Below are 20,771 nucleotides of genomic sequence, written 5' to 3' on the forward strand. Positions count from 1 at the left end.
TTATGTAAAATGAATTATATGAATGGGAAGTAATGATCATTTTATTTTAGAACTAAAAGAATGAGTAGTAGTTAACATTTGATAAAATACAATGAAGCAGGGGTTTTTATTTTGGTACCCTTGTCTAAAAAAGAATCATAGCATCCAAGGTTAATGCAGAAATTGTCCTTTGTGCAACTTAACTCAAACACCAGTAACGTCAACATATTGAGAAAAATAGTGCTAACCGCAAGGAAAATAAAGCATGCATTTGGTAGTGTTTGTTACTTGGTATCTATCATTCTAGAATAATGAATGATTAGCCCAGTAGCATTTACCCTACATATTTTACCATATACTATCATTTCATCACCAAACTCTGCTTTTTCTTTCTTTTACATAGCCGGTTGCAGGGTTACACATGGCCACTAGCTTAATTTTTCAAGGAAGCAAAATTACAGCCAACTGGTGACCTGTTGACAGCTTAATGAAAAGAGATTCTTCCAAAAAAAGTATGCTCTACCTTCTTGTGCACTCAAAAGAATTTTTCCCCAAACTCAAATAACAGAAACTCAAATATGCCTCCACAAAACTACTCTCCCAATCCTCAATTATCATTTGATAGAACAGGAAGGAATGACTAGTAGTTAATAAATAAAGCAGGGGCTTTTTTTGGTTCCTTCCGGCGAACTCTACTAAAGGCTTATTTTCCAGCATTTCTTACTCCTTACCTCTACATTCATTGATCTACAAAGATGTTGGAAATAAATTAATAGATCCAGACGACTAATAAAATTAATGTTCCAGGTTCCAAAAGATAGTAAAACACATGCTATTATTCTGTCATTGCTGATGTATAGAATATTTACCTCTCTAATTATAACAATTGTGTATATTAATGTGCCAGTAAAGCACTAGCATTATCGCACTAGCTTCTAAGAATCACATAAAATATGCATCATGTGAAATACAACAAACAGAACACATACTCATTTGCGTACAGAATGTCAATCATGAAAAATTCCCAGATAGTTTCACTGATTTGCACAGTTTGAGAGAACAAGTTCAAATAAAGATTTGCATAAATTAAGCAACAACACATCAAGATTTTATCAAGACAGATTCACTACTATGCAATCTGCAGTGGCTCAAAAACCTGTTTTAGCTGGGAGACGAACACATGGCAGACTTCCAGTACTAAACAACTTGAATTAATATGGGATAAAATTGAGAAGATTACCTTGTCCAAATGTATCACAATTTCCTTGTCCTCCTGAAAACATTTAAATTAGTCAAATTGAAAGCATGTCAAAACAAAAAAAAATGCAATTAATAAGTATATACTACACATTCAAAGTACCAGGACCCAGGGGTATATACCTCTTTAGATTTTTTCAGTCCATACAATTCACGCACCCAATCTGCTCCGCACAGCAACATTTCTACGGTTTCAGGTTTCAAACAGGAGCGGTGCGGTTCAATTACCCTACTTCCAGCACTAAAGGTCGACTCTGAAGCGACACTGCTAATGGGAATGCTTAACACATCAGATGCCATTTTTGACAAAATAGGATACTTTGCAGAGTTCCCTTTCCACCAAGCTATAACATCGAACTTTGAACTTGGAGCCACAATTTGTTCACTTAAGTACTCCTCCAATTCTGACTTTGTGGGCTCAATTATACCTCCACTTTCCCGAATAAAACTCTCGTAATCATTTAAGCCTTTGGGTGTTTCCCGTTGTTCATACATAGAATTTGCATCACAAGAAGACATTTCACTTGATTCATACCTCTCTTTATTAGCTTCTTTGTCTTCCCTGCAATATTCTAAATACAAATCATTTAAGGCATTTGCTAAATAAGACAAATTTTTTTCAGCATCACTTGCAATTGGATAAAGCGTAGGAAAACAAAAGGCCGGAAGTTTCATTTTAAACCGTGGATCCATGACGGCACCAATCAACATTACCAAATTAGTTTCCCCCCAATATTTCTCAAATTTCAGTTCCATTTTTCGCGCCATCTCTCGAATATGCAGATTATGATCAACTGCCTTTTTGTCTATTATTTGCTTGACTCTCCTTATTTCTGATAAAAACAAATTTGAAGTCGAATACTCCGTTCCAGAGACAACTTTCGTGACATCGGAAAACACCTCAAGAAAGGAGCACACACCAGCAACTCTATCCCAATCATCTGCACTTGGAACATAATCCCTAAACCCCTGATCAGCTGTGCTATATATAAGAAATACATTTTTGAACTCAATTGCACATGACAACATATTATATGTCGAGTTCCAACGAGTTGATACATCCAAAATCAGTTTTTTACACTTCAAGCCTAGTGACATGGATATTTCAGCAAACTTAATTCTACGACTTTCCGAGGCTGCTATATATTTAACCCCATCCCTTACCTGATCAACTATTTCCTGTGTTGGGTCTAACCCATCCTGCACACACAAGTTCAATATGTGTGCACAGCAACGCGCATGAAACATTTTTCCATCAATTGATAATGACCTTCTAGCACTAAAAGTCTGTTTTAGGCATCTTAACGCAACATCATTTGCAGCAGCATTGTCTACGGTTAATGTCCCAATTTTATCAATTATTCCCCATTCATTAAAACATTTGAGCAAAGCTTCTGAAATTACAAATCCACTATGTGGGGGAGGGACATTACAAAAATTCAGGACCCTCATGTTAAGCTTCCAGTCAGAATCTATCCAATGACCCGTGACAACCATATAACCAATTTTCTGATGTGAGGAAGTCCACATATCAGTTGTGATATTAATTTTCCTAACAGATTTCAACATTTCTCTTAATTTATTTTTCTCAATTTCATAAGTACTAACACAATCCTTTTTAACAACATGCCTACTGATTTTCTGCCAAAAAGGCGTAGCTGTTCTCATTACCTTGTCAAACATAAAGGTTTCAACATGCCTAAATGGTAATTCATTTACTAAAATATAATGAGAAATGACTTTTCTCATTTCAGCATGATCATATTTGAAATTACCAAGTGTTACCTCTGATGAGACAGAATCGCTCGGTTGAAACTGAAGTGTTGCTTGACTTGTCTGTCCATGTGTCCTCTTACATTTATCAACGTGCCTGTTTAATGTTGTTGTGCAGCCCGAACTCCCTAATTTCATCTTCGATTTGCAGAGTTTACAAATTACAAACCTCTGATTCTTTTCCTCAACCTGGTCCAAATATGCCCAGCAACGAGAGCTCTTCTTCCTCGGCTTCTTTTGGTAAGGCTGATTAGACTCCTGAGTTTCAAGGCTGCCACTTTTTCTTTTTCGCGATATCTCCTCTTGATCAGGCTTCTCGGGCTCGGGCTCTGCAATTATGTGGTTATTATCAGCAGCATCTTCAGATTCTGATTCATCACCAAGACTTCTTAACTCTTCGAACTCAGCATTTTCCGGAATAACTTCGATGTGATGCTTTTTTTTTTCTTGAAGGCGCCATTAGATTTACGAATCTGCTGAAGAAAGAAGATAGATGAGATGCTTTAGTGTTAGGGTTTTCTTTTGGGTTGGGTTTAGCTTTAAAAATTTTTGTTGGGTTGGGCTTAGCATATTTGGGTCAGGTCATATAAACTTTTAGATAAAATGGCTAATTATTGGTTTTACTAATTTTTTTAATTAGTGATATTTTTTTTAAAATATTTATTAATGATATCCAACCGTATGATGTCAATATATATATTTTAATGATATGTCAAAACTTTTACAATTTGTTTGGTTTGATATTTTAATAGCCAACTAATTGATTAACCAGTACTCTGACTAGTGTTTAATCCTGAATCCATGTTTCGAATTATTAAAAAAAAAATCTCAATAATCCAAACATACAGATGTCAATGTATATACATTTTAACAATATGACAAAACTTTTATAAATAAATAAATTTATTTGGTTTGTTATTTTAACAATCGACTTGTTGATTGACTAGTACTTCTAACTATTGTACTATTGTATAATCCTGAATTCAAGTTTCAAATTTTTAAAAAATATTTGTTAACAATCGAACCATATGGATATCAAGATATATATATTATAGTGATATGACAAAAAAAATAACAAAAAATTTAATTAATTTGGTTTGTTATTTTAACAGTCAACTTGTTAATTGACTAGTACTTCTAACTACTGTCTAGTCCCGTATTAAAGTTTCTAATTTTTAAAAAATATTTGTTAACGATCCAACCGTATGGATGTCAACATATATACATTATAGTGATATGACGAAAATTATACAAAAAAATTAATTAATTTGGTTTGTTATTTTAACAGTCAATTAGTGGTTTGACCAGTTTTTTAGCTTCGGCTCGTTTAAGCTCGTTTAAGCTCGTTTAAGCTCGTGTTCGACTCGACTCGACTTGGCTCGTTTAAGCTCGTGTTCGGCTCGCGTTCGACTCGGCTCGGCTCGGCTCGTTTTTGTTCGATAGAAGCTCGTGTGCGGCTCGTTTGTTAACGAGCTCGAGCTTGAACAAACTTTTTGTTCGTTAAGAAAGCTCGGCTCGGCTCGGCTCGTCAGGAAAAAAAAAAGCTCGGCTCTGTTCGATCAAAACTCGGCTCGGCTCGGTTCGTGAACAGCCCTACTCCTTAGTCCTTCGCAGGTACTTGAGTATTGCTTTTACGGCACTCCAATGTTCTTGTCCTGGGTTTGACTGGTATCTGCTAACCATGCCCACGGCAAAGCAGATATCAGGCCTCGTACATAACATTGCATACATTAGGCTCCCACATGCCGAAGCATAAGGAACTGCCTTCATGTTCTCTATCTCCTTAGGTGTCGAAGGACATTGCCTCTTTGATAGAGTAACTCCATGTCTGAAGGGTAAATTACCCTTCTTGGAGTCCTGCATGTTAAAACGAGCTAATACGTCATCTATGTAGGGCTCCTGAGATAAAGCCAACATCCTTTTCTTGCGATCCCTTATAAGTTTGATCCCAAGGATGTATGCTGCTTCACCTAAGTCCTTCATTTCAAATTGTTTGAACAACCATGCCTTTATTGAAGACAACATCTTAACATTGTTTCCAATGAGTAAAATGTCATCAACATAAAGCACTAGAAAAACCACTGCATTTCCCTCACATCTCTTATACACGCATGCTTCGCTTGGACATTGATCAAATCCATATGACTGGACTGCCTGATCAAAGCGAATGTTCCAATACCTAGAAGCTTGTTTAAGTCCATAAATAGACCTCTTCAGCTTACATACAAGATGCTCTTGGCCTTCTTTAATGAATCCCTCTGGTTGCTGCATATAGATGGTTTCCTCAAGATTTCCATTAAGGAAAGCTGTCTTGACATCCATTTGCCAAATCTCATAATCGAGATGAGCTGCTATAGATAAAAGAATACGGATTGACTTAAGCATGACTACCGGCGAAAAGGTTTCCTCATAATCGATACCTTCTTTCTGAGTATACCCTTTCGCAACAAGTCTTGCTTTCCAGGCTTTCACCTTTTGTCTGATCCCCTCTTTTTCTTGTAGACCCACTTACATCCAATAGGTTTTACACCTTTGGGTGGTTCCACGAGCTCCCAGACCTGATTAGAATACATAGATTCCATCTCAGAATTCATTGCCTTTTGCCAAAGACTTGCATCTTTGTCTTGTATTGCCTCTTCGTATGTCCGGGGATCATCATCATGTTCACCAGAGACCAAGTCCGAAGACTTTCCCAAAAACATGAATCTGTCGGGCTGTCGAACAACCCTCCCACTACGACGAGGAACTGGTGCGGTATTAGTGACCGGTTGCACAGTCTGCTGTGGTTGTTCTACTTGTACTACAGGTTCATTATTCGTCCCTCCCACTAATTCCTCTAAAACGATACTACTCATGGGTTTGTGATTCATTATATAGTCTTCCTCTAAGAATCTTGCATTGGTGCTAACAGTGACATCCCGATCCTTAGGACTATAAAATAAATAACCTTTTGTTCCCATGGGGTAGCCTACAAACAGCTTTACTTCTGTACGAGATTCTAGTTTAGTCGCGTTCCTGTTCAGCACATGTGCTGGACAACCCCATATCCGAATGTGTCTCAGACTCGGTTTGTCCCCGGTCCACAATTCTAAAGAGGTTTTAGGAACCGACTTAGAAGGTACTAAGTTCAGAAGATAAGCTGCTGTCTCTAAGGCATGTCCCCAAAAGGACTTGGGTAAATCCGAATAACTCATCATCGATCTAACACTCTCTAAAAGAGTCCGGTTCCTTCTCCCTGCTACACCGTTCTGCTGGGGTGTGCCTGGTGTAGTCAACTGGGATTCTATCCCATTCTCTGATAAATATTCCCTGAATTCCCCAAGCAAGTATTCGCCACCACGATCAGATCGTAGTGACTTGATACTTTTATTATGTCGCTTCTCCGTTTTAGCTTTGTACTCTTTGAATTTCTCAAAGCACTCAGACTTACGGTGCAACAAATAAACGTATCCATATCTAGAATAATCGCCAATAAAAGTGACGAAATACTCATAACCACCTCTTGCTTGGATATTCATAGGTCCACATAAATCAGAGTGAACCAATCCTAACACTTCTTTGGCTCTATTCCCCTTTGCCTTAAAAGGCCTTTTGGTCATTTTACCTTCCAAGCAGGATTCACAAACTGGAAATGGCTCCACTGCCAATGAGCCTAAAGGCCCGTCTACTACCAGTCTTTGAATCCTCCTCAAGTTAATATGACCTAATCTCAAGTGCCAAAGATATGTTTGGTTCAAACTAGAAGGTTGCTTTCTTTTATTAGAGGTAGAAGATGTGTTGTTCAATACCCTATGTTGTAGTTGCAGTGCGGGTTGACTAGGATTAATTATATACAAATTGTCTTGCAATGTACCAGAACATATAATCCGTTTATTCATCATAATAGAAACATTACGATCCAAACAAACATTATAACCATCCATAGCAAGTTTAGAAACCGAAATCAAATTCCTTCTAAAAGAAGGTACATAAAGACAATTGTTCAAAACCAAAATCCTATCAGAACCAAAAGATAAATGAATAACTCCTACTGCAACTACTGCTACTTTCGTAGCATCTCCCATGAACACGTATATCTCGCCATCTCTAAGCATTCTGGATTGCTGGAACCCCTGCATAGAGTTACAAACATGATCAGTGGCTCCAGTATCTACACACCAAGTGCTCGTAGATATAGCCGTTATAAATGTTTCTGTAACTAGAGAAAGAGACATACCAGTATTGTTTGTCTTCTTAGGAAGAGGACAATCCTTTTTCTAGTGACCCGACTGCTTGCACCGGTAGCACTTCCCCTTAGGCTTTTTCACACCACCTTGAACCCCCACTGCCTTCACAGCTTGCTGTGTCTGAGCCTTTTTCTTCTTCTTATTGCCTTTCGGCTTAGAGGAAGAACCTTTCTCAGCCACATTCACTTGAACACTCTGGCGAAATAATCCTTCAGCTGCCTGAAGTTCTGTCAGCAGTTCCGCAAGACTATACTGCCTCTTGTTCATGTTGTAATTCAAGCGGAACTGCTCAAAACTCTTGGGCAAGCTCATAAGGACAATGTCAATCTGGGTTTCCCCGTCAAGCTCTGCACCAAGGATCTCTATCTCATTCAGATGTGACATCATCTTGAGAACATGATCCCTTACAGGTGTACCTTCAGCCATCTGAGTGTTCATTAAAGCCTTCATGGCTACTTGCCTAGCAGCCCTATTCTGATCTCCAAAAAGTTCCTTGAGATTAAAGAGCATATCCGAAGCAGTGGCCATAGCCTGATGCTGATGCTGCAAAACACCCGACATTGCTGCCAGAATGTAACATCGCGACATCTCATCAGCCTTTGTCCACCGCTTATAATACTCTTTCTCCTCATCAGGAGCATCAGCAGCGGGCTGCTCAGGCTTGGGTTCATAAGTGCAAAACTTGTACTCCTCAGCAGTCAACACAATGTCCAAATTACGTTTCCATTCAATATAGCTAGGTCCGGTAAGTTTGTTATCCTTAAGTATGGTGAACAGTGGATTAAACCCCATTATATCCTGAGAATCATGCATGAAAAAATCACATTACACATAAAGAAGGGTGCATAAAAAATTAAGTCCTATTGGTTCCTCTAACAATTATTAAAATTAAATGCACTAACGTTTAAACACCATAAGTTTCTGGTACGTCACGATGGGTGACATGTATACCACCTAAATTTGTTTAAACGTTACTTCGGTCCTATTACTAAACAATAAGCCACGTTGGGGTGGTCTATATTATTTTTCATAGCTAAGTGTATACCATCATCAAATCTTAAATTACCCGAAACCTATGGAACTTGGTACGCCACGATGGGCGGCATGTATACCTTCCAATATTTCTCGAATAGAATACTTCAATTCAATATTCGTGTCTGGTTTGACTTCTAGGCAGTGGAGGAGTCACATCGGTCTCACTTAATACCCATAAGCCTTAGAAATCGCCCCAAATCAGAGATAAAGAAAATTCGTATCTATTCGTATTAATTCAAGAAGTTTGTTCCAGTAATATCTATAACATTCTAGGCACCATAAATTACATGCCACGATGGGTGACGTATACATAATTTATATTCGCCTTATATGTTAAATTACATACAAACAATGATGGAGACCATGGGATTTAATATCATATTAACTCCCTCTCCCACTTAGAATTTACTTTGAGGATTTTAATCTAGATGCATCGCCCTATGTTATTTCTTCGAAGTCCACATGCATACTATCATGGTTATAGCAACATAAAGAACACATAAAGAACACATAACATGGCAGCATACTAGCATGATTAAAGCATTAATTAAAAAACATCCCTATGTCCATGTCATTCTAGCATGCGAAGGGTTAGTATCACATGGCATAACAACACAGACAAGAAACACATAGTAGCAATAATCAAGAAAAGGCAGAAATTATGTAAAACATAATGAAACACATCCACTATTATGGCCCCGGAAAAACAGCTTCGAAATCATCCTTCGAAAAATTCCGAAAATCTTCGAGAGCCCGTTTGGAGGCCTAAACAGCCTCAGAACGCCCTGAAAAACTGCACCAAATGGACTACGTCATTTGGAGCCTGTCCGTCTAGTTCTGCCGTCCCCGAAAAGGTATTCTGCGCCCAAATCGGACATCGTATGCAAAAGTTACCCTAAATAGCAGCGGCAACAGATCGCAGCAGCGGAAGATCTCTGTTTGTTGCAGCCCCGTTGATCAAACAATTACATACAAATTGTACAGGCGAACCAGCCTATTCTATTACATCAGATCATAATCTAAAACAATTACAAATTGAATTACAAGATTAAACTATCACGATCAACCCTCGTGATTTACAACAGCCACGATAAACCACGTGGAATCCAAACATAACAGAATAATTAAAACACGGCCATAATAGTGGACAACGACCTGCATCACAGAATCACTATATACATGCATATATAATCATGACATGGACTACATATCATAAATCGCAGAACCGCAACCTCGCTCTGATACCATTGTAGGAACAATCGGATCTTGGCCCTGCGTTTTATGATACATATCAAAAGTTCGAACAGAATATTAACCTTAATCGCTACGGCGCAAGCGATTCAAATCCACGTCTTCTACTGTATTCCTTGATTCTCCTTGGACGAAGTGTGGCCTTCGATCTCCCAAGGTGTGCCTCTCCTTAAAGCTCCGAAAACCCAAAACCCTAGCTGTCTCATTGAGAAAAACGTCTGCCTCTCTCTGACTCTAGGATTAATTCGTTTTGGTGTGTTTTTCAGCTTTAGGAGAATGAGAATATATATAGGCTACAGCAGGGATCATGGATCATTAGGTCAGGCCTTCTAATGACATTCCGGGCCAGGCCCAATGTCATTAAATATTAATTCTATCCACTAAAGAACTAATATTTGCACTACCTTTCCTAATTCCGTAAATTAATTATTTAATTCGGCTCCCATATTAATTGCTTATAAATTCCCCATGTTTAAGATATCGCATGTCCATTAATTAAATTAATTTCTGACAATTAATTTAATTAATATCTTTTATCCTTGATCATCCACTCAACCTTATAATTATGCAAGAACAAATCTGCCTGCAGGACTAAAGCATAATTATCTTTATGAGCTTTCAAGAGGACATCATCACCCGAATATATTTTTCGGACACGGTTTCCTTTTATAGTCAATATCCCACTCTGTATATAATGTCATTGCCCAATACATAAATTCGTAATTTAAAATAAATTACTTAATTTATGAGTCAAGGCATATGCATTAAATACAAGTGTCAATCACTATATCCGGATTAAGAACTTAAGCATTAATAACATCATAGAATCTTAGTTCTTTATTGTCAGAATTAAAGAAACAATTATTCTACTATTTTGATCCCGTTCAATATACACAAAGTATATAAATATTATTCAATAGTCAAGACAAACTATTTCCAAATAATACTTCAGCCGTTCCAGTGGTTTGTCTAACACCACTGCGACTGTGAACCTTTATTATATTATATAAGGAGTCTGACAATCTAATCTTCTGCTATCCCATTTGATACTAGATTGTCTACAATATATAATATACAGACAATGTGAAAACATGCATTAAAGATTCTCAAATAATTGTTATATACTTCAAACGAATATTTCAGTATAACCCTAACACAAAGCCCCTACACAACTGGATTTTGATGAAGCAGTTGCAAAGAATATATTTGAACAAGAAAATCCAGGGGTGTCAATTGAGGATATTAGAAGGGAAGAAGAAAGGTTGGCTGCTGAGAAGAAGAAGATCAGCAAATCTAAGTCTGATGAAAAGATTGATGAAAAGAAAGCAAAGTCTGATGGAAAGAAACAGATCACTGATTCCTCCTCAAAGAAATTACCATCTTTAAAAAGAAAAGGAATAGTGATCAGTGAAGTCAACTATGCTGATATCAATAGGCCCAGAGTTTATCAGAAGAAGTCTGACTCTGATTCCAGTGAAAAAGGGAAAAATGTCATAGATGGTGTTCCATCTAAAAAGAAGGATGAATCAGAAGTTAAACAAACTCTTGCAACTATTCCTGAGTCCATTGATCAGAATTTAGCCTCTGACACTGCTCAAGCTAAAAATATGAAGGAAGATAAGCTGGAGTCAGCTGAAGTAAAAGCTTCTTGGATGAAGTCAACCTCTGACAAGGCTCAAGTTGATACAGTTGTACCAAAGAAGAAGAGCTTATTTGGAAGCCTTGGTACAGGACAGTACAAGGAAAGCTCCTTGTTCACTCAAATCAGAGACAAAGGAACAAGAGGAAAGGAAGCAAGGGACACAACAGGTCTAGGTCATAAGAAAGAGAAAATCCAGACCAGTGATGCAACTGTCTTCAGAAATCCATATCCTCTTACTGAGAAGGCTGGAGAAGTTGTTACACAGAAAGACATTGACAAAATAGAATCAGTACAAATTCTGATGGATACTCATGATGGACCAGAAGATAAAGAGAAAATTGCTATATTTTTGGAATCTGGCAGAGTTTACAGAATTTCTGAAGCTGATCTATTAATAAAATCTCTAAGGGAACTTGAGCATATTCATTATATGCTTGAGATAAAGAATGAAGCAACCAAGAGATGGTCTGAAAGGCCGAAGAGAACTATCCAAGAAAAGAGAAGATTTTATGGGATAAATTCTGATGCTGAATATGTGCCTAAGATAACTCAAGAAGATGGTTCAGAGATTGATATGATCAAAAATAGCTCTGTTATGGAGACTATAGCTGGAACCAGAATTTTGGGTTACAATAATGAAGCTGACAGACCAGGAGCCATTCAATTAGGAGAAGCTATGAAAAGGTGCAGGGCAAGAGCCTTGAGATCAGCTATATACCAGACAGGAGAAGACAATGAAGAGTTAAAGACTGTCAAAGCTCAAATGATACAGACTCTGAAACAGATTGAAGAAGATTTGATCACTCTGTTTGTCAAGGAGAGCTATGGATATAGACTGATTGGCTAGTTAGCTTCTGCTAGTTCTGTAAGTTGTAATTAGTTCTACTTATTCTGAAAGTAATAATTAATTTTTGCAGATTAGTTACTTCATGCATTTGTCCTTGATTATTTTTGACATCATCAGTATATATATATAGAACTTGTTCATTCTGTCTAATGTACAAGTTGGGGGAGATTGTTACATATTTGATGATGTCACAGGTATTTAACTTGTTTAGTGTGCAGAAATGAAGATCAGAGTTTAATCTAGGATCAGAGTTTAACGACTGCCAGCTGGATCAGAGTTTGTATGATCAGAGTTTGCAGGCGGCTGATTTCTAGGAGAAGACCTGAATAAGCAAGGAAAGAGAATATCAAGGAAGATATGCAAATCAGAACATGGAAAAGATGGCTACTGATTAGATTATTTTAGGAAGCAGATAAATGTAAATCAATCAGTAGATATCATGTAACTGTGTATATAAACACAGCTTAGGGTTTACTCTAGATGAGTTATCAATTGAATATCATTCGTGTAACCTAGCAGCTCTTAGTGATAAATTATAAATCACTAAGAGATTATTTGTAAGCTACTGTGATTTGTGAATAAGAGTTTAGTTGAATTATTCTCTTATACTGGTGTTCTGTTTTTGATTGTGTTCACTATATTATCTTATATAGTGAGTTTATTCGGACTAACATATTTGAAGAAATTTGATTGATTTTTATTTTGTAAGTTGAATAAAATAAAGGTCGAATGTACGTAGAAACTCGAAATGATAAGTTAATTAATCAAAGAAGTTTATCTAAAAACAATTCATAATTTTTTTTTTTGAATTTTTCTAGTAATCAGAGATATTATTTTAGAGATATTTAATTTTATTAAAATCACTAACTATACATATCCTGCAAAAGGATATGTATATCACTGAGTCACTGACTATACAACTAAATAACAACTAATTTATTAAAATATCTCACCTTTGTTTTAAACCAAGATGGAAATTCTTCACTTTGCATACTGCAAATTTCTGATTCTGAAAGTCCTTTTGCTTGCAATGTATTCTTATGATCACTTCATACCAGGTATAAGATTTTTTAGTAACTTATAACATGAAAAAAAAAACTAAATAAGAATACAGTAAGAAATTATACCAAAAATCTTGGCAAATGCACAAATTAGGATAAAATTCATTAACAAACAATAAAAATTTCCTTACTTGAGATATTCCTCAATATCATCCACAGAATTGTTTAATATATACCACTGAGTGGTATTTTTCCAAGGCCCCAACAACTGAACAGAAGAAGCCCCTAATGGACGAACACAAGACTTGAAAATGTCCATTTGATGATCTGGAATAGGTGTATCCCAGTTACGTTCAGGTTTAGTGAATCTTGTTTCTATGTCATAAACATATCTCGATAAAAAACTTACAGCTTCATCCACGACAAAAGCTTCTGCAATTGAACCATCTGGTCTAGCCATATTTCTAACATAGCTCTTATATAAACCCATGTGTTGTTCTGACCCAAATATCCATCTACCATTAACCAGACCACCTAGCAACACTTGATCAGGCAAGTGTACACAAAGATGAACCATTATAGTGAAAAATGACGGGGGGAATATCTTCTCCAACTTACATAGAATTATTATAATTCCCTGCTTTAGTTCATCAACATCAGAAACCCGTATAGTTTTCGCACAAATTTTTTGAAAAAATTGGCATAGCTCAATCAATGTGCCACGGATATTCTTTGTCAAATAAGGTTGTATTGCAACCCGCAATATCTTATGAAGCAGAACATGACAATCATGAGTTTTCATCCCTTTAAGCTTGTTATTATCTGTAACACATCGACTTATATTGGAAGCATATCCATCCGGTAATCTTACACTATTAATAAATTTTCAAAAACCCTTACACTCTTCCTTTGTGAAAGTATAACTAGCATGGGGTTTTTCAAATTTATTATTAGTCATCTTTTTTAACCAAAGATCTTCACGAATATTTAAATCTTGTAAATCTTTACGAGCTTTCAAATTGTCTTTGGATTTACCTTCAATATCTAGAAGTGTACCAATAATGTTATCACAAACATTCTTCTCAATATGCATCACATCAAGATTATGGCGTAGTAGAAGCTTTGACCAGTATGGCAAGTCAAATAGAATACTTCTTTTACTCCAATTTAACTCATTGGCTCCGCGCTTTCGTTTCCTTGAAGAATTATTTGGTGCTTTACCAGTTGTACGTATAGGTACTTCCTCTAATTGTTTTAATATGTCGTCACCAGTAAAAGTTCTTGGAGGACCATGAAACTCAGTATATCCATCATATTCTTTGCTCTTTCGCCAAGGTTGATTCATATTTAAATAACAATGGTGTCCAGTGAAACATTGTTTGTCTGTTATTCTTCTTGATCTAGTATCTTCCAGTTTACACAGGGCAAGCTAATTTTCCAGCAGTGCTCCAACCAGGCAAGTACTAATCGTCCATAACACCGTTGCTCTAAATTTAAATAGAGACCCACTATGTGAATCATATGCATCAATTCCGTCCCATAACTCTTTAAGTTCATCAATTAGTGGCTGCAAAAAAACATCATAATCTTTTCCAGGAGATTTGGGACCTGGAATTAATAATGACATAAGGTAATTTGTACAATCTGGGGAGGCCCATGGTGGCATGTTATAAGGAATTAATATTACATGCCACACTGTATAGGTTGATGTCAAGTTAGAAAAAGGGTTGAACCCATCTGATGCTAACCCCATTCGTACACTCCTGGAATCTGCAGCAAATTCAGGGTATGTACTATCAAAATGCTTCCAAGCCATCCCATCAGCTGGATGTCTTAATATACCAGGTTCAGTTTTACGGACTTCTTGATGCCATCGCATGTCTTTTGCAGTATGTTTAGAGCTAAACAATCTGTTAGGTCCTGAAACGATTGTAGAAGGGGGGGTTGAATACAATCGTCACTAAAAATCGCGGCGGAATAATCTGATTTGAATTAAACTTGTTAATCAGATTTTAATTAATTAATATAACAATGTTTTAAGTCGTTATATAATTAATATGGTTCGTTTTAATGTCCACTAAAGTTCGTAGAATAAATTCGACAGGATGTATTCTAGTTTAGTGATTAAAACAACCGAGTGACCAAAGCACAGAAAACTGTGGATATAACGAATAGCAAGTTACTAACAACTTGAAAGTTTACAATGCAATGAACAACATACAAATGAAGAAGTGAAGCCATATTTATAGGCAAATCACTTGGATCTAGGTATGACATTGAAAGGAATGACTTTCTAGCTTAGGAATGACATTACAATGGAAGATATGACATTATTACACAAAGCCATGCCATAAAACAAAGAAGGAATGACATTTAAATGGAATGTCATACTGCCAGGGGCGGTAAGACTTTATTCCTTGGCCACTACTCTTCATTTGGCATGACTTTACCAAAGAAAGTCATTCGGTTGAGCTTTGTATGACTTTTTAAGTCATAAACAAGCAAGTCATACACACACAAGGACAAAGCCTAATATAAGGACACGGTATGACTTTTTAAAGTCATACCAGTGAATGTCTGATACCAACAAACGGTATGACATTATCTAATGTCATATCAAAGCATGTCAGAATCAAGTACACGGTATGACATTCCTTTGGAAAGTCATACCGATTGATTAAGCCATGCAATACTCATCAGTATGACATATTCCTATTCTGAGAAAGTCTGCTCAACTGACACGGTATGACATTCTCTGAGAATGTCATACCGAGCCAAATATGCATTAAATCAATTGTTTTAATTGAATAAATACTTACTAATTACTCACTTAATTATATAAATTCATAAATTAAATTAATTCGAAGGTGAATTAATTTAATAAATAAATTATACAACCAATTTAATTATTTTGATAAGTGAAATAATTAAATAAATATTTATAAAATTATATTCATTTAGCAGCAGGGACTCCAAGCTTTGTTGAACGTTGCAGATCTCTGTCTTGATCGAACGGCCACTTGTAGTTGATGCAGAACATTTAATCTGAGTAGCTGACACACAAATGTATTGTCTGGTTCATCTGTATCTAGCTGAATTAAATATTCTTTATCAAATAAACATTTGAAACGAGGCTTGTTCGTCGAGTCTATGTCTTCGTAGTTCTTCTTCATAAGTAACAATATTATGGAATCTTCTGAATAAATAAAGTATTAAAACTTTATACCTTCTGGACTTCTGGACATGCTACAAAAGATTATTTGTACACTGAGGCTTGAACATATTAATGAACTTCTTCCAGTGGTGTGCAGCAGCATCCTGAAATTCTTCAGACATATAATTTCAATAAATCACTTGACGTTCTTCGTACGGATTCCTTCAACAGTACTTGCTATTTACCTTGATTTCTTATCAGAGTTGAGTTGGTACCTCTTTAATTACAAATAGGCTAAACATATGCCTTTCACAATCGTTTCAGTCGAGCTTTTAGTGTGAACCATCTAAGTCGTTTATGTGGGATCTTGTTTCGTATATAACGACTAGAATGACATACGAGACATGACACAGCACTTGCATTGTCACCGTAAAATATAGCACAATCATATTGGCACACATCAATTTGCTCATCATCTAAACCCACTTCACAAAGAAGCTTTCTTGTCTGGTAATAATTCTCTGGACAAAAATTACCTTCAGGAAAGATCTCTTTCAAAAATTTAAGTATATCTTCAAATGCTTTATCAGTTAATTTATTAAGTACCTTTACATTCATTAACCTTACCACTGCACTTAGGACATAAATTTTACAATTGTTGTAAAATGGTTTATGTATAGATTGAAAGAGAGCATCATACCTGTCACTCACATTTGGTGGTCACTGACTAACAAAATCACTAGCTGGGCCAATGTCAAAATACTTATCATTAATAGCATCATTAAGACCTTCAACCAAATCGTCATCTTGTTCATCTCTTAGATCCCCATCCTGATTATTAAAAATCAATTCATCTTTTGTGTCATCAATCTTTTCACCATGATGATACCATATCTTGTATGTCGTTAAAAAGCCATTAGTAAGCAGATGTAGCTTAATCACATTAAGGTCCTGTAACTGCTTATTCACACATCTGTTACATGGACATAATACCATCCCTTTGGAGTCGGCAAACTGCTTTGCAACACTTATAAATCCAGATATTCCCACTTGCATATTCTACTGACAACTTATTTGGTATATTTATCCATGAACGATCCATGTCCTTCCAAAAAGTACTTGTTCAAAAACCTGTAAAATAGTTATGTTAGATGCATTATGCTTATTATATTTATAACATGGACATTCAAATATGAATCAAATAATTATGTTATGTTTTTGTACAAGATTAGATTATAAAAAGACTACTGGAAATAAATCAGGCAACTATTAGTCCATATGCACACAAATTATAATAGACATATAATTTATTATTCCTCTGTCTTCTTTGTGTTAAAATTTCTAATACTTTGATAACACCCAAAACATAGCCTATGTCTGAGGCAGAATTTACAAACACAAGATAATCACTCCCCTCAGTTCTTACTATAGAGTCTCCTACATGATCTTCACTTGCCTTGATGCGTAAAAACTAAGCACTTAATTAAAAGAATTGTCCACTTAGCACACAAATAAAATAGTTTGGATAATTCTAGCAACTGGTAAACATGCCTATTTATCTTCAGGTCTTCTGTGGCAATAGTTCTGCTGCAGAATTTATAAAATACTATAGCTATAAATAACAACTTTTAAAATATAATGGACATGCCTTAATGATACATATTTTTTTTTTGCATATTTAGAACAATTTGTAAAATTTATTAAAAACAAAACAAGTATTCTCTAGTTGAGTTTATGAAGCATAATTTTAACATTCTTGCAATTTTCAGTCTTCACAAATAATTTTAACAGTTTGTAATTTTAATTTTTTGAGAAAACATTAACACATTTATCTTAATTCTAATGAGAAAATTTATTCTTGGACTCTCACACAAACCATATATTAGCAACTAGCATTTTAATTTATTCTAATTTTAGTTGGTCATGAACAAAGAGTGGCACAGGTCATTTAACAAGAAAAAAAAAAGAGTGGACAAATATCACCAAAAAAAAAAGAACACAAAATTAGATGGACATGAATTTTAGTTTCAACAAATTAAACCTGTAGCTCACCCCAAAACTCAACTTTAATATATATATAATTAGAAGGAAACATAAAAGATGCATATCTTTTATATGAATAAATTTTTTACAAAATTTCCAAGAACCTGGCATTCATGGTTATAAAATTAGAATCAGAAATTTCCCATTAACTAGATTGAAATGTCCCTAGAAATAGTATCCAGAGAATTCGATAACCTTGATAGTCACAATTAATAAAATTGAGAAATCATTACATCCATATAAGCAATTAGCGATGAATAATACATCAAGATACAGGCGTACACACGAATAAACACACAATAAACTCATATAAGCAACCACTAATCAAATGTATACATATACATTAGCAGGATGTATATACACATAGAAACAGAGGAACTAAAGAATACTGTACCGATCAAGGAGGAACAAATAGATTACTCTGTCAATGAGCTTCGATCAGCCCTATTCTCAATCTCATATGAACATATTGGGATGGGCCTCCATCTCACTCTTACACCGACATCTACTCTAATCGGAAAAATTAGGGTAAAAAAGTTAATTAATTTATAGTGGATGATGTTATAAGAAGATACAGATGAGATAATTATAAAAAATAAAAACATAGATAATATAAAATTATATATATTGAAGATATAAGATTATTAAAAAAACTGAAGGTACAAGAATACATGCCATGTCATATTTGCACGTCAGCACCTATTTAAAAGAGGGAAGGAAAGATATTAAATTATGTGGGTGAAAAAGCTAAGTGAAGAAAAGTAAAAAGATTATTATGATGTATAAGTAGCTAAATCTTTTTATCTACCAATTTTTATTCCTGATTATCAATGCATACGTGGAATGTAGTTTTTGCTTACTAATTAATTTTGCAAATAACTATTAGTAGGTAAAAGTTAATTTTAGCTACCAATATAAATTAGTAGGTATATTATTGGTAAGTAAATATCATTTTTCTTGTAGTTTAACAGAACATGAGTTCCATCTAAGGTCCATCACTTAATTTCCACAACATAAATGTGGGATAATTCAATACAGAGAGTCACAAAAAATATACAATGCAAGTCACAAAAAACTTCACTTGCAAAGTAACAAAAGGGTACCATGTCCTGGGAGGTTGTGGAACATACAAAAAACCAAAAGGATGAATGCAAGACAACCTAAGGACACGGCAAATTGTAAAATATTTCTTTACAGACTACATTTGCAGTTATATTAGTAGTCAGACCCATTTGAGATTCAACAAAAATCCGAAGACCTTCAGGCGATGTGACGCGGTTGATAGCAACATACAATTGTCCATGGCTGAAGACTGGTTTAGGCAGATATAATCCAACTTTTTGTAGGGACTGCCCTTATGATTTATTGATTGTCATCGCATAGCAGATTTGCAAAGGCATCTGTTTCCTCAGCAGCTTGTATGGCAACTTCGAATTTGTTGGAAAAAGTTCCATTCGAGGGATAAAGTGTCTAGTGCCAACAAAACTCCCGGAGATCACTTCACACTGGACACATTGAGGAAGTAACTTCGTGACCATCATCCGTGTTCCATTGCATAAACCAAGCGTTTGATTAAGATTGCGCATGAGCATAACGACAACACCAACTTTGAGTTTTAGTTCATGGCTAGGCAAACCGGGAACATTTAAGGAGTTCAAAAATTCTGGAGGAAAACTATTATTGAGCTTAGACTCTGTACCAGGATAGTCTTCCGCATTGTCCACACTATAATATGATTGTGATTCACCAGGAATTCTATCGACAATTAAAGCATTGACATGAAACACTGTGTTGTTTGTGGGAGTTAAAATTGCTCGTTCACTCAAGTACTTGGGATCATTATAATGCTCTGCAAAATCAGGAAAGGTGGTATCAATCATGTCGTCAATACAGTTCTCATTACCTATATTGCAGAATTCAGATGGGATTTCAATATCATCATCAAACTCTCCATTTGGTGCTCTGTCAATCTTCTCGTCTCCTATATCGAGAACCCACTGTGCAAACTTTTTCATACGCTCAACATCAGCTTCGTTGCTTCCTCTATTAATACGCATGTTTTTGACCAAGGTATGGAGCCTAACATTATCCCAGAGTTTTGATCTACTAATTCCGGCGGCAACAACTTCACTGCGAGACGAACCAGGTATGACCGGTAGAATTTGTCGAAAATCACCACCAACGACAATGTTAATCCCACCAAAAGGCAAGTGAAAACACCTAGGCTCAACAGACTTCATGATATCACGCAGAGAATGATCAAGACACTCAAACGCAAATCAGTGCTGCATTGGTGCTTCATCCTAAATGATGAGGCTGGTACGGTGCAGGAGCTCTGCAATATCTGACTGCTGAGCTATGTTGCATGTAGGGCAATCATCTAAAATAATAGGAATTTTAAATCTTGAGTGTGCTGTTCTGCCACCTGGCAAGAGAGTTGCAGCAATACCGGACGAAGCAACAGTAAGAACTATCAAACTCTTGGAGCGAAACTTTGATATCAAGGTCTTCCATAAATAAGTCTTCCCACACCCTCCACTTCCGTAAACAAAAAAAAAACCCG

General features: G+C 35.8%; 2 protein-coding genes across 2 annotated transcripts; both read right to left on the reverse strand.

Moving 5' to 3' along the window:
• Positions 1 to 1,108: 1,108 nt before the first annotated feature.
• On the reverse strand, positions 1,109 to 3,812 carry LOC108221437 (zinc finger BED domain-containing protein RICESLEEPER 2-like). The gene is made up of 3 exons (XM_017395316.2): positions 3,779 to 3,812; positions 1,360 to 3,377; positions 1,109 to 1,252 (listed from the first exon to the last, which is right to left on the reverse strand). The coding sequence occupies exons 1-3, from the start codon at positions 3,810 to 3,812 to the stop codon at positions 1,109 to 1,111; spliced, it is 2,196 nt and encodes a 731-aa protein (XP_017250805.2).
• A 15,751-nt stretch (positions 3,813 to 19,563) lies between these two features.
• Positions 19,564 to 20,448, reverse strand: LOC108221436 (uncharacterized). Its single transcript, XM_017395315.1, has one exon. It carries the CDS (start codon positions 20,446 to 20,448, stop codon positions 19,564 to 19,566), a length of 885 nt encoding a protein of 294 aa, XP_017250804.1.
• Positions 20,449 to 20,771: the final 323 nt, after the last annotated feature.

This window comes from Daucus carota, chromosome 5 (assembly GCF_001625215.2).
Source record: "Daucus carota subsp. sativus chromosome 5, DH1 v3.0, whole genome shotgun sequence".
Lineage (NCBI taxonomy): Eukaryota > Viridiplantae > Streptophyta > Magnoliopsida > Apiales > Apiaceae > Daucus > Daucus carota.